Source organism: Limulus polyphemus, unplaced genomic scaffold (assembly GCF_000517525.1).
Source record: "Limulus polyphemus unplaced genomic scaffold, Limulus_polyphemus-2.1.2 Scaffold2991, whole genome shotgun sequence".
NCBI classification, from domain to species: Eukaryota; Metazoa; Arthropoda; class Merostomata; order Xiphosura; family Limulidae; genus Limulus; species Limulus polyphemus.
The window spans coordinates 50,245-63,223 of record NW_013668601.1 but is presented as its reverse complement, the minus strand read 5'-3'; the positions used below and the strand labels follow the sequence as shown (position 1 = coordinate 63,223).

General features: G+C 34.7%; 1 protein-coding gene across 1 annotated transcript in view; it reads right to left on the bottom strand.

Annotated features, from left to right (window-relative positions):
- The window catches only part of LOC106468390 (LIM/homeobox protein Lhx3-like), a 67,344-nt gene that overhangs the window by 5,082 nt on the left and 49,283 nt on the right, over nucleotides 1–12,979 (bottom strand). The window contains exons 2-3 of the mRNA XM_022396731.1: nucleotides 3,013–3,187; nucleotides 923–1,125 (exon numbers count right to left, since the gene is read on the bottom strand). Of these exons, the coding sequence (XP_022252439.1) occupies nucleotides 923–1,125; nucleotides 3,013–3,187 (378 nt within the window). The remainder of the gene's footprint in view (nucleotides 1–922; nucleotides 1,126–3,012; nucleotides 3,188–12,979) is intronic.

Genomic DNA, 12,979 nt, shown 5'->3' with positions numbered 1-12,979 from the left:
ACTGTAAATTGGACCACACTTAGATGATAAAATACTACATTTTATACGATAACTCATATAATATGACTTCCAAAACAAGTTTTTATGGAATGTTTTAGAAGTTAAATGAAAAATCTCCTTATCCTTCGGACAACTTTTCCAGTGTAATGTAAATGTTAATGAAACACAAACGGTTCCCAAACTAATTCCAAGACCTCCATATTTCAACTAAATTAGACAGTACAAAACTTCATCTTGCTCCGCCAGTGCCACAAACAAAAGCACTGTAGACTGGGATAGCGTGAAACAGGTTTGTAATTGGAAGTTTCATGGTTTTCATCACAAAAGCCCTCCCCCAGCGACACAATGATGAGGCTTATAACGCTAAAAATCGGGTTTCGATATTCGTGGTGGGAATAGCACAGATAGCCCCATTGTGTAGTTTTGTGTTTTTATTACAAACAAAGAATCATCACTATAAATAGGTCGGTAAACCTAAGATGATACATTGGAAGAGACAAAAATTTACGCCATTTTGAATAGTGACACATATAGAAACGGCAATGAGGCAGTATTAAACAGGAAGATCCGACACAGAACTCTATAGAAACTCTTATGAACATGTCACCTGGTGGCTCAGCTGTAAGCCTGAGAGCTTTTAATGATAAAAATTGGGTTTTTATACCCGCAATTGGCACAGAACAGATAGCCCATTGTGTAGTTTGCGTTTAACAACTAAAAAAAATAGACTTTGTTAAAATACAAATAAATACAATTAAAAACATATTTCATAACTCATTTTACAAGTATGAAGTCACTTTCTGAACTCTCTCTCTGAAAGAGATGAAGTAGGCCTAAAATTGAAGGGAAGTTCGTATAAAACATGAACAGGGAAAACAAAATACAAAACGTTGCTAGAGTGATAATTAAAAGAACACGTTACCGCGTGCCTTTGCAGTTTCGTAGTCGATCTTGCACACAAGCTTGTTGTCTTCCATCAAGTAGAACTCGTCGCCGGTGTTCAGCTGGCGCTTGCAGAGGATACACGAGAAGCAATAGAGGTGATAGACATTGTCCTGGGCTCTTCTTACAACTTGAGTTGGAGGAATGCCTTGCTCGCATCCGGCACATTTAGTTCCAAATCTCCTAAAATAAACCCAGCTAGAATTAGAACTTTATTTGATTGGTCAGTAAAAAAATGTTCCCAGCCAATTTAGAAATAATTTAGACGGTTTTTAGGGATGGAATGGAATAATAACTTGTTTCAAGAGGAACTGATTTTAAACTAAGATTTTCAAGCAACTAAGATTGGTTTCACAAAATATATTTTATGAATGGTTGAGTAAAAAATCGCTGATAGGATTTTTTTATGTGAACATAATATTAGTCAGTCCCTAGAGTTGGTAAGAGAGGGCGCTACGATCTTTATGTGTGTATTTCAGATTTATAGGAGAACAAACAAAATTAAGTTTGTTTTTTCTCTAAAATAAGTGTACGTTGTTGCTTAAAAATCTCTTGCTTGGAAAGAACAGATCAAGTAGTTATTATTTTATTCAAATGTGTTCCCAAAATTTCACATATGAAATTACGCAGTAATGATTACATAGAGTGACACAAGAGAAAAATATTAGCAACGGTTTTAAAAGTAACAACGTTAAAACATCTAAAGGTAATGTCAACAGATACGTGGATGACAGTAGAACTATTGTTAAAATAAGCGAAAGATTTCTTCGTTTAACACGTTTCTTATGGGAAGTGTTTGCACAGGATTTAGTAAATTCACTGGTTATAACAAGAATGTAGTCTGCGGCAAAATAATTACATAGCTTCATAATTTCTGTTAAAGCAAAATGTTCGCAACTGCATAACCGTCACTTAAAAATGAGCATTTTTTTTTTGTCAGCAGACACGAAAAACACATACATTGTACTCATAATTATATGCTATCATAAGTTCTATTTAAGTATAACGTAAACAACTGCAAAATATTTCGAAGAAAATTATAAACCTGGTAATATGCAGTGAATTGATGTAAATAATATGGCTTATTGCGAAAAATTGAGGGAGTTATTTAAGTAAGAGGTGTAAAATAATTTAAATAAAGCAGAGCACTCAACTGGTGGCGAAAAACCTCGGATGAAACACCGAAGTTTATTTCCCCGAAAGGGGGTCGAAGGCCACCTGGAGGGTTCACCTATTTTAACCACTCGCACCACTATACAGTAGTGTGTTGTCTGCCAGTCAGTCAGTAGACAATGAAATGACGTCACATAAGGGACGCTTAAAGTTGCAATTTGTACTGTCGTCGTGACGTCAGTAAAGCGTGCGTATGCCATGAATCTCGAGAAGAATTATGCACTCTGTAGGCTACAACACATGATCACGTATGAACTTCAAAAGCAAGAATTAAAAATATTTGTTACTCTAAATTGTGGTTGTATTTACTCTTGAAACCTAACACTTTCGGACTCCCTGCGGCAGTACATCTAGTATAATATATGTATCTATGTCCCTCGTTCAATTTGTATTTTGTATTTATGGCAAGCTTACAACGGCATTATACCGCCGTCACTAATTTCGAACTACTGACCAGAGGGACGACAGTCTGTCAGCAGCACCCTACTACCCACCATACATGATAAGGAATTGACCGTAATTATTTCAATGCACCCACAGCTTAAAGGGAAGAGATATATTGTGGTATCTCACATATTCGAACCCGACTCACTAGCTCCGCAATCTAAGGCTCTACCCATAGGACAACTAACGCCTCTTCCCTCGTTCAATTTAAACCTTTTAACACTCTAAGCCTAACAGATACCTTCTCTATTGAGACATTTGGGTAAAAAAACAAGTTTTTCTCAATTTATTTTATTAAATATTGACTACAGTGAACTCGTTCACGAAGAACTTCCATAACTTTGTTATGATTAGACAACTGACTTGTTATTAAATCTGAATTTTGAAAATGAAGATTCCATTTTTATACGACGAGGAAAAGACACAGACTTCACTCCTAACGTGTCTACTTACTTAAAAAAATCCTCTTTACAGAAAACCTCTCCATTTCTCGAGAAGCACTTATCGTTGAGCTGGGCCTGGCATTCGGTGCACTTGAGGCATTTAGCATGCCACGGCCTATCGAGCACCTTGAGGATGAAACGATCCACTATTGGCTGATTACACCCAGCACATTTAGGAATTGTAGCTAGAAAAAAACATACAATTTTAATTAGTAGAACCGGAAAAAATGAAGATATTTAGTTTTTTCAGCTATAGTTTTCTTAACCTTTTGATGAAGCGAATTCTCATATAAAAACGCCTTCTCATTAGTCAGCAAAAAACCACGCCCTGAGAAACTAAAAAACCAGAATAGCTGCTTCAACTCATAATTTATAAATTACAACATTTAGATGTTCGAAGAATGCGAGCCTGAATTGGACAATTAAATCTCTGGCTTTAAAGAGAACACAATTAAAATAATAGGGCATTTATATTATTATTTATATTTATATTTATTTATATTATTAGTTATTTAGTATGAAATTTAAATTATATTACTTGACGTAAATCAGACACTTAGAATTTTCAAGACACCCACCAGTACATGATACGGAATTAGAAATAATTATGTAAACACTTAAGTAATACGCATACAGTAGTCATAAACAATGTGTAACTCCAATTAACTTATCAATATATCATCAATACAATACATTATTGCAAAAAATATAAGAGAAACGAATAAATTGTACAGTGGATTAGTACATTGTATCTGATTTAAGCAGAGCAGTTTACTTTCTTGCTACCATAAGTCAATCAATTTAATTCTTGAATAATATTGTTTCAAATGATCCATGTTACTCCTCACAATTCAACCAAAATGTTTGGTTGCTGTTTGATCCTATCAGTTTCCATATAAACCTCTACAGCCTTGATAATATTCGTAACGGGATTTAGTGCAGGCCAAACCATAGATGCAAGAGTACACTTTCATCAAATATGGTGTATTACTGGAACCTATATTGGTCCATGTTACTCCTCACAATTCAACCAAAATGTTTGGTTGCTGTTTGATCCTATCAGTTTCCATATAAACCTCTACAGCCTTGATAATATTCGTAACGGGATTTAGTGCAGGCCAAACCATAGATGCAAGAGTACACTTTCATCAAATATGGTGTATTACTGGAACTTATATTTTGCTGGAAGATGGACCTCTGCCTATCAGGTCGTGTTCTCGATGGAATGACGTAATGGACGAGACTTTGTTTCGCACCTGTCAACAGTCTAGGTGCTCTAAATTTTTAGTAGGTGTTCAACACCATTGGCTGAGATGCAGCTCATATTTGTATTGGCTTCCCAGCATGCTCAATGTTCGATGACAATGAGATCGTTCTCCTCTCTGCCATCGTTTGTTTTTGCCAAACAATTTGAAATTGGATTCATATTGAAAGAGTGCCCTCCTCCAGTTTGCTCATTCCATTGTTTGAAGACTGATGCTTATTTCAGTATTTTGGTATAGTTATCTGTCCTAAGCAATGTTTTTTTGGACATTTACACTGAGTATGCCACGTGCTAGTGTGTACCTTACTGTTCTGGAGGTAATGTTCACACCTATACTTACAGCTAGGTCATTGACAAGATCCTTACTGGATTGTCGTGTATCAGATAAGAACCAGTTCTATTAGACCTCCTGCCTTAACCAGTTCTATTAGACCTCCTGCCTTAACCAGTTCTATTAGACTTCCTGTCTTAACCAATTCTATTAGACTTCCTGCTTTAAACAGTTCTATTAGACTTCCTGCTTTAGCCAATTCTATTAGACTTCCTGCCTTAACCAGTTCTATTAGACTTCCTGCCTTAACCAGTTCTATTAGACCTCCTGCCTTAACCAGTTCTATTATCAATAGTATTAGTTTAACGTACCCTCTTCAGTTTCCATAAAGGTCTTACTAAAACTTGGAATTTTGTTTCAATCTGTCTCATAGAGTAGTCTTAATAAGCGAATACTTTGATCTCTACACGTTTGCTACCAAGGATTTCTGTCCATGAGAGTATTAACCACACTATTGTTAGAAATTCTACGAGTGTCTGTACTTTTATTAACATTATGCTGGTGTGTGTCATTATATGATAGACTGGATAATAGACAATCACTGTACTCTTATGCAATTCGTTTTCATAGAATATATGCGGAACAATTCCATAATATCTGTATTTTCTTCCCTGTTTCCATAGTTATTTTCAATGCTCTATATCATTAACATCTCGATCTTTTTAACTTCAATAATTCCAGACAAGACTCTCACATTTATATAACTATCATAACTTTTAACTTCAATAATTCCAGACAAGACTCTCACATTCATATAACTATCATAACTTTTAACTTCAATAATTTGAGAAAATAATCTCAAATGTATATTATCGTCTTTAACCTCAATAGCTTCACATAAGCCTTTCACATGTTTATTATCGTTTTGATTTTTTTAACCTCAGTAGTATCAGACTAGATTCTCACGTACATATCAAAGTGTAGGTTTTAACTTTAATAATTCAGACTAGGTTATCGCGTACATATCAAGGTGTAGGTTTTAACTTCAATAGTTCAGACTAGATTCTCGCGTATAAATCAAGGTGTTGGTTTTAACTTCAATATTTCAGACTATATTCTCGCGTATATGTCAAGGTATAGGTTTTAACTTCAGTAGTTCAGACTAGATTCTCGCGTATAAATCAAGGTATAGGTTTTAACTTCAATATTTCAGACTATATTCTCGTGTATATGTCAAGGTGTTGGTTTTAACTTCAATAGTTCAGACTAGATTCTCGTGTATATACCAAAGTGTTGGTTTTAACTTCAATATTTCAGACTAGATTCTCGCGTATATACCAAAGTGTTGGTTTTAACTTCAATAGTTCAGACTAGATTCTCGCGTATATACCAAAGTGTTGGTTTTAACTTCAATATTTCAGACTATATTCTCGCGTATATGTCAAGATGTAGGTTTTTAACTTCAACAGTTCAGACTATATTCTCGCGTGTATATAAAGGTGTAGATTTTTTAACTTCATTAGTTTCAGTCTAGAATTTCTCGTGAGTATCAACGTCTTGTGTTTTACTTTCAGTAGCTTCAGATGACCAGCTGTAGAACCTGAATATGGTCACAGATAATCGATAGTAGTTTAAAGATTTCAGAAACAGTTTATCAAATTCAGAGAATGATTCATAAATGATGTAATATAGATATAGAACTTCAGTATTTGAAAGTATTAAAAATTACATCGTTTTAATTCTTGCTTCTTCGTCATTACAGCATGAGTTTCTGATTTGTAAGATTAATAATTATTTCTTGTTAGTGATTATGTGGCGCGCATGTTCAGGTTAGTGAAATAAACCAGAACATTCTTAAATGTTGAAGAAATTAAGAACCGCCATTTTCTGTATGTTGAAAGTAATAATAAAGGTTAGTTTTTGTTGAGTTAAAAAGGGACTGTGAGTTCGTTAATATTGAATTTAATAACAACATTTTCTCGTTGTTAAATGATTATTAACGGTTAGTTTCTTATTAAATAAAATATGAATGGTGAGTTGATTAATGTGAATTTTAGTTTCTCATTGTTAAAAGAACAGTAATGGTTAGGTTTTTATTGAATTGAATAGGACTGGTGAGTTGACTAATGTGAAGTTTAGTTTCTCATTGTTAAATGAACAGTAATGGTTAAATTTTTATTGAATTGAATAGGACTGGTGAGTTGACTAATGTGAAGTTTAGTTTCTCATTGTTAAATGAACAGTAATGGTTAGATTTTTTATTGAAGTAAATTGCAATGTGAAGTTGACTAATGTTGAATTTAGTTTATCATTGTTGAATGTAATAACAACGGTTAGTTTCTTATTGATTTAAATAAGAATGGTCAGTTTAGTAATTTGAGTCCCCCAGTGGTTCAGGGGTAAGTTTTGAGTTTTTTTTTACGCAAAAAAACTGGTTTTCGATACCTGAGATAAACACAGCACAGATACCCCATTGTCTAGCTTTGTGCACACCAACAAAACAAACAAATATTAATTTGGTTGTTACAAGTTTTCAATTTCTCTATACGGAGTGAAGGAATAGCTTACAAGAAATTCAAAGGTCAGTATCTCAATGCTGAGCTTAGAAGTATTTCCAGTTTGCTAATTTTGAGCTTGATGGGAGTAGTCAGCTTTTCGACATTCAATGGAATAGGTAGAGTCAGTTCTTTTGAACTGAATGAAATAAGAATAGCTCATACAATTTTTAACAGCCAGTTTCTCATTATTGAGAAAAAGAAGTGTACCAGTTTCTCAAGATGAATGAGATAAGAATTGTTAGTTTTCAAATGCATTTTCAAAGTCATTAAATATGTTCTAGCCTGGAATGGAAAAATAATAAAAACACTATGATGATTAGGTAAATAAAATGGATCATTTCCATAACATTTTCATTTACTTGTAATGTAATACATTAGTAGACACCATAAAATACTTATCAAAAGTTATAAGGAAATAATAGCAGGGTTACTTACGTGTAAGTGGACGCTCCCAGCGTTCACAAGGTTTTTCGAAAGTTACATGCACTTCATTTAAGTATTAATTACTAGCTATCATTAAATCATGTATTCATCCTACATTCTAGAAATTTCCAATACTTTTTCTCTATCAGTACAAAAATCGTGTGGTATGCAAAACATACCTATTATTTCTTGTCTTCTTTAGTTTCGGAAGACGAATGTTTCATGTTCATCTAGAATTTTTGAAAAATTTCTATCATACACGTTTCTAGCTATATGTGTATTTTTAGCAATAGAGTTTGGTTGAAGATTGTAGCTAGATTACTTTAGACCAAGCTATCTACTGATCTGAGCCATTTCCTCATGCGAAAGATTGTTGTATTGCAGAACCTATGTAAAAGAGGACAGTAATATTTTCAACTGGTAGGTCAGGTGATACCTTGATGTGGTGATTTCAATTACTTTGCTGTTGAAACGACCAATAATGACATGTTTAGCGCCTGTGCTCAGTACAGGATAGAGTTATTGTTTCCGTGAATATAATGTCATAATCTATAAGTATAGAACTGAATGTGTTTAGAATGAGATAGAGAATTTAAACCCCCCCTTTTTTTTGTCAGCTAAAAAAAATCGTCCATCGTCCCGCCGTCCTGCGTACTTGCTTGCTTTGATTTGATAAAAAAAATGTTCTTTTTTTATTTTTTTAAATTTTTTTATCTTTTTTTAAAATTGTTTTTATCTCTTTTTTAAATTCAGTCAGAATCAGAGGATTCAGACTCAATTACTCTATACAGTTGAGGATTCAGGCTCAATTACTCTATACAGTTCCTGGCATTCCTCAAGATGTTGCGGTACTGTTCTTAACTCTAAGGCCATCAGTATTTTACAATTTATCAACATCATGCCAACTTGCTTCTCCTTTCTATTTAGAGGAAGGAGGCTGGTAGGCAGAGGTTTGCAGGAATAGAGGCAGATAAATTATCATTTATAAAAACATCCCCATCTCTGGTAGAATCTACTTCAACTACGGTTCAATATGCGAGTGTCGTTTTAGTATTGATTCTCAATTAGGCAAATAAAGCTAGCTAATGTGAAAAAAAAAAATCATGGAATACTGTCACTACTTGATATTTAAAGTAGAACATCTTTGAAGAAAACACACAATAATTTGAGATTGATTTGTTTGCTTGTGTGTAATTAAGCACCCAGCAACACAATAGGCTATCTGTGCTCTGCCCACCACGGGTATCGAAACTCGGTTCCTAGCGTTGTAATTCCGTAGAGATACCGCTGTGCCACGTGGGGGGGGAGGGCAATTTCAGATTGGATGATCAACAAATAGAGGTTTAGTATTATAGATACTTATTTTTATAGGTAAAAATATTTTGATAATATGAAAACACATGATTTCAAATATTTTTTAATTGTAAGTTTGATTGCTTAATTCTTCGAAGGCTTACCTATCATTTAATAAGGTTAAACTGTTTGATTTGGTTTGTCTTACACATAATTAGTAGTCTTTTTTTATTTAACGTCATGTTAACAATTTGTTTGCTTTGAATTTCACACAATATGCGCTATAGGTCTATATGCGCTAACTGTCCTTAATTTTGAGGCCTGGCAATGGGCAGGTGGTTAGGGCGCTCGACTCACAATCTGCGGGTCGCGGATTCGAATCCCTGTCACACCAAACATGCTCGCCCTTTCAGCCGTGGGGCGTTATAATGTGACGGTCAATCCCACTATTCGTTGGTAAAAGAGTAGCCCAAGAGTTGGCGGTGGGTAGTAATGACTAGCTGCCTTCTCTCTAGTCTTTCACTGCTAAATTAGGGACGGCTAACTCAGATAGTCATTGTGTAGCTTTGCGCAAAATCCATAACATACCTCGCCCTTTCAGCCGTGGGGGCGTTATAATGTGACGGTCAATCCCACTATTCGTTGGTAAAAGAGAAGTCGAGTTGGCGGTGGGTAGAGATGACTAGCTGCCTTCTCTCTAGTCTTTCACTGCTAAATTAGGGACGGCTAACTCAGATAGTCATTGTGTAGCTTTGCACGAAATTCAAAGGAAATTAAACCTCATTCGTTGACGTTACATATGCTCTTGTTGTTTATAAAATATAATTTTCGTGCTATTCAATGCATACTGGGACTTCAGTATCATAAAAAAATCCAAAACACAACTAAAATGACGAGGGATTCAGGGATTGGACTCGAACCCGTAATCTTCAAATATTTATAGTGTCAGAAAAAAATAATTTCTTTTACGACACAAAATAGAACAATTTTCTGTTGTTTTAAATCTGGTTCATTCTTTTTCTTCTGCACACGAAAAACAGGGCATAAGCAAATAAAAGTAAAACTCACTAGCAACCAAAGTGGAATTTTGAGGGAGTATTTTATTACTATAATTTAACTCATTATCTTCATTGTCTAAAGTTGTGTAGCAGCCAGCAAGTGATATCAGTTCAGAACCAAAGCGAATTTCGAGAGGCGTAATTTTGACTTAATTAAATATTTTTTCCCATATCGCTGTAAAAGTAAATGTTGACTGGTTTTAGTTGTGTATCAGATTATTATTATTTGTTGTTGTTGTTTGTTTGTTTTATCCTTTTTACTCCTTTTCCATATTGAAATAGGAATATTCAGAATTTAGGATAAGCAAATAAACAAAGTTAAAACTCACTATTAGATTTTTGTATGTAATTCTATAATGGTTGTTTCTTTGTTTTATTGTTAAGCACAAAGTTACACAATGGACTATCTGTGCTGTTCCCACCACGGGTATCGAAACCCGGTTTTTAGAGTTACAAAGCCTTCAGACTTACTGCTGAGCCACTGAGGGGCAATTCTATAACATAAATTGATGCTTGAAACATGATGTTCACATACATTGTCCCCGCAACAATTATTAATTTTTACAATCCACCAGGGATTCGTAGCGCTGCAAATGGTTTTAAAAGCGATATCAAATTTTAAATATCAAAGATAACATCATGGTTATATTTTTACGCTTTCTGTTTTGTGAAATCGCAAAGTAGCGTTAAAAATCACGAAGGGGATGAAAGGAGTGGAGTGATATTTTCTTACAGGCTCCGAAACTGTAATGAACTAATAATGGCATAAACACTTCCAAAAATTAACCCAGACAGTTACTTGGTAATTGCCAGAAATTTTTTTATTTAGTTATTTCTTATGTATATTCAGTGCCAGACGAGCTGCCCCTCCCCCCAATGGCACAGCGGCATGTCTTAAGACTTACAATGCTAGAAACCGGGTTTCGATATCCGTGGGGGGCAGAGCACAGTAGCCCTTCGTGTAGCTTTGTGCTTAATAACAACCGACGAAGCTTACCATTAACTTCTTATTCAAAGCGATACTGTATCGCAGTTCTTATTAAGTTCGTGAGAAACCGAATTTTCATAGTTCTACGAAAACATTCTTATCCCCCCCAGCATGGTGTTTCAAATATGATAACTGTCATATAAAAAAAAAGTATGTTAAATAATCTTAAGTTAAAAACTTATACAACAGCCTTCTCCAAAATACGACAACGAGAATAAATCTGCTATACAGATGTAACGCAAACGTAACATACACATGGTAAGTTCGGAACGATTATTAACTAGAATTAATATTAACGTTAATTATGCCTCGAATAATGAAATATTAAGAATTCTATTTGAAGTACCTTAATATTGATTTGTAATTAACACAAAGTCAGGATTTTCCTTGTGTTCATTGCGTGAAAACAGCTTAGTATGTTTTATTCAAAATCACTACTGCTTGGTAGTTCCGCAGGTAACGCTTTTTTTATACGTAGAACAGGATGTATTTCTTTGTTCGGAAATGAGCCAACTGTGAGTTCTATATGAGGTTATTAATCTTAGATGTACAGAGGACTTCTTTGAATGGTTAAGTGATGTCGAATCAATTTTTATGGTGGTTAAATTATATCAATAGTTTGAAAATAATACAATATAATAGTCATGTTGAAAGGACTACATATTTTAACACCCGGGAAACTAGAAAATATATATATATTCGAAAACGTAAATAAAAATTGTAATACAGTAGCTTTAAGCGTATTAAAATTGCTAGCGGCTTGGCTTGGCGTGGTGGTTAGGCCAATCGGCTCGCAATCTGAAGGTCACCGAACTTGCTCACCTTTACAGCCGTAAGGAGCGTTATAACATGAAGGCCAATCTCAGTATTCGTTTGTAAAGAGTAGCCCAAAAGTGGGTGGTGTTCACTAGCTGTCTTCCCTCTAATCTGTTACTTCGAAGTTAAGGATGGCTAGGATTGATAACTCACGATTAGCTTGGGCGGTAATTCGTCAACAACAACAAAAAAGAAACAATGGCCGTGGCATGGCCTGGTGGTTAAGGTACTCGAGTGGCAATCTGCGGGTCTGCTCGCCCTTTCAGTCATGGGGGCGTTATAATGTGACCGTAAATCCCACTATTCGTTGGTAAAGAGTAGCCCAAGAATTTGTGGTGTTTACAAGCAGCTTTCCCTCTACTCTGATCTATCACTTCAGAATTAAAGACATCTAGATAAACCTCGAGTAGCTTTGCGCGAAACTTAACAAACAAACAAACAAGATTGTAACCGCCATCTATTGAGGAAGAATTCTCTCATTAATATTATTTTTTGACATTTTATGATGATTCTAGAAAAATATTCATACCAACATATGTATTCAAAAATGGTCTGTGTTTTACTGGGTCGTTTATTATTTATCACCTTATGGAATCACCTTATTTATGGAATCGGATTTATATGGCTTAAAATAGATACAAATACATAAGTAGATCGATATAAATATCTAAAAATAAGGGGGAAAAAACGAACACCATGTCTCAGTGGTTTCTTTCCATTTTTTCTTTCTGCTAAAATCCTAAACATAGTTAGTTGTTTTCCCACTAGAGGCCCTCATCTGGGCGTATTGTAAGTAAAACCTATTAAATAATACTGTCAATGATAAAAAAAAGGTTTAACAAATTTTCAAACATTTAATTTGAAGATGTAGGTATTGATTTTGGGTTTCTTGATCATTGGGCAAGATGAAGATTTTATAGTCAAGTCAGGTGAAGATATTCTGTACATTGTTACTCCCATACTGTAATGCGTAAGATTTGCAATCAACCATGGAACCATGGTTCTTCCCTCCTTTGTAAGATTTGCAACCAACCATGGAACCATGGTTCTTCCCTCCTTTGTAAGATTTGCAACCAACCATGGAACCATGGTTCTTTCCTCCTTTGTAAGATTTGCAATCAACCATGGAACCATGATTCTTTCCTCCTTTGTAAGATTTGCAATCAACCATGGAACCATGGTTCTTCCTCCTTTGTAAGATTTGCAATCAATCATGGAACCATGGTTCTTCCTCCTTGTAAGATTGCAATCAACCATGAAACCTATGATTCTTTCCTCCTTGTAAGATTTGCAATCAACCATGGAA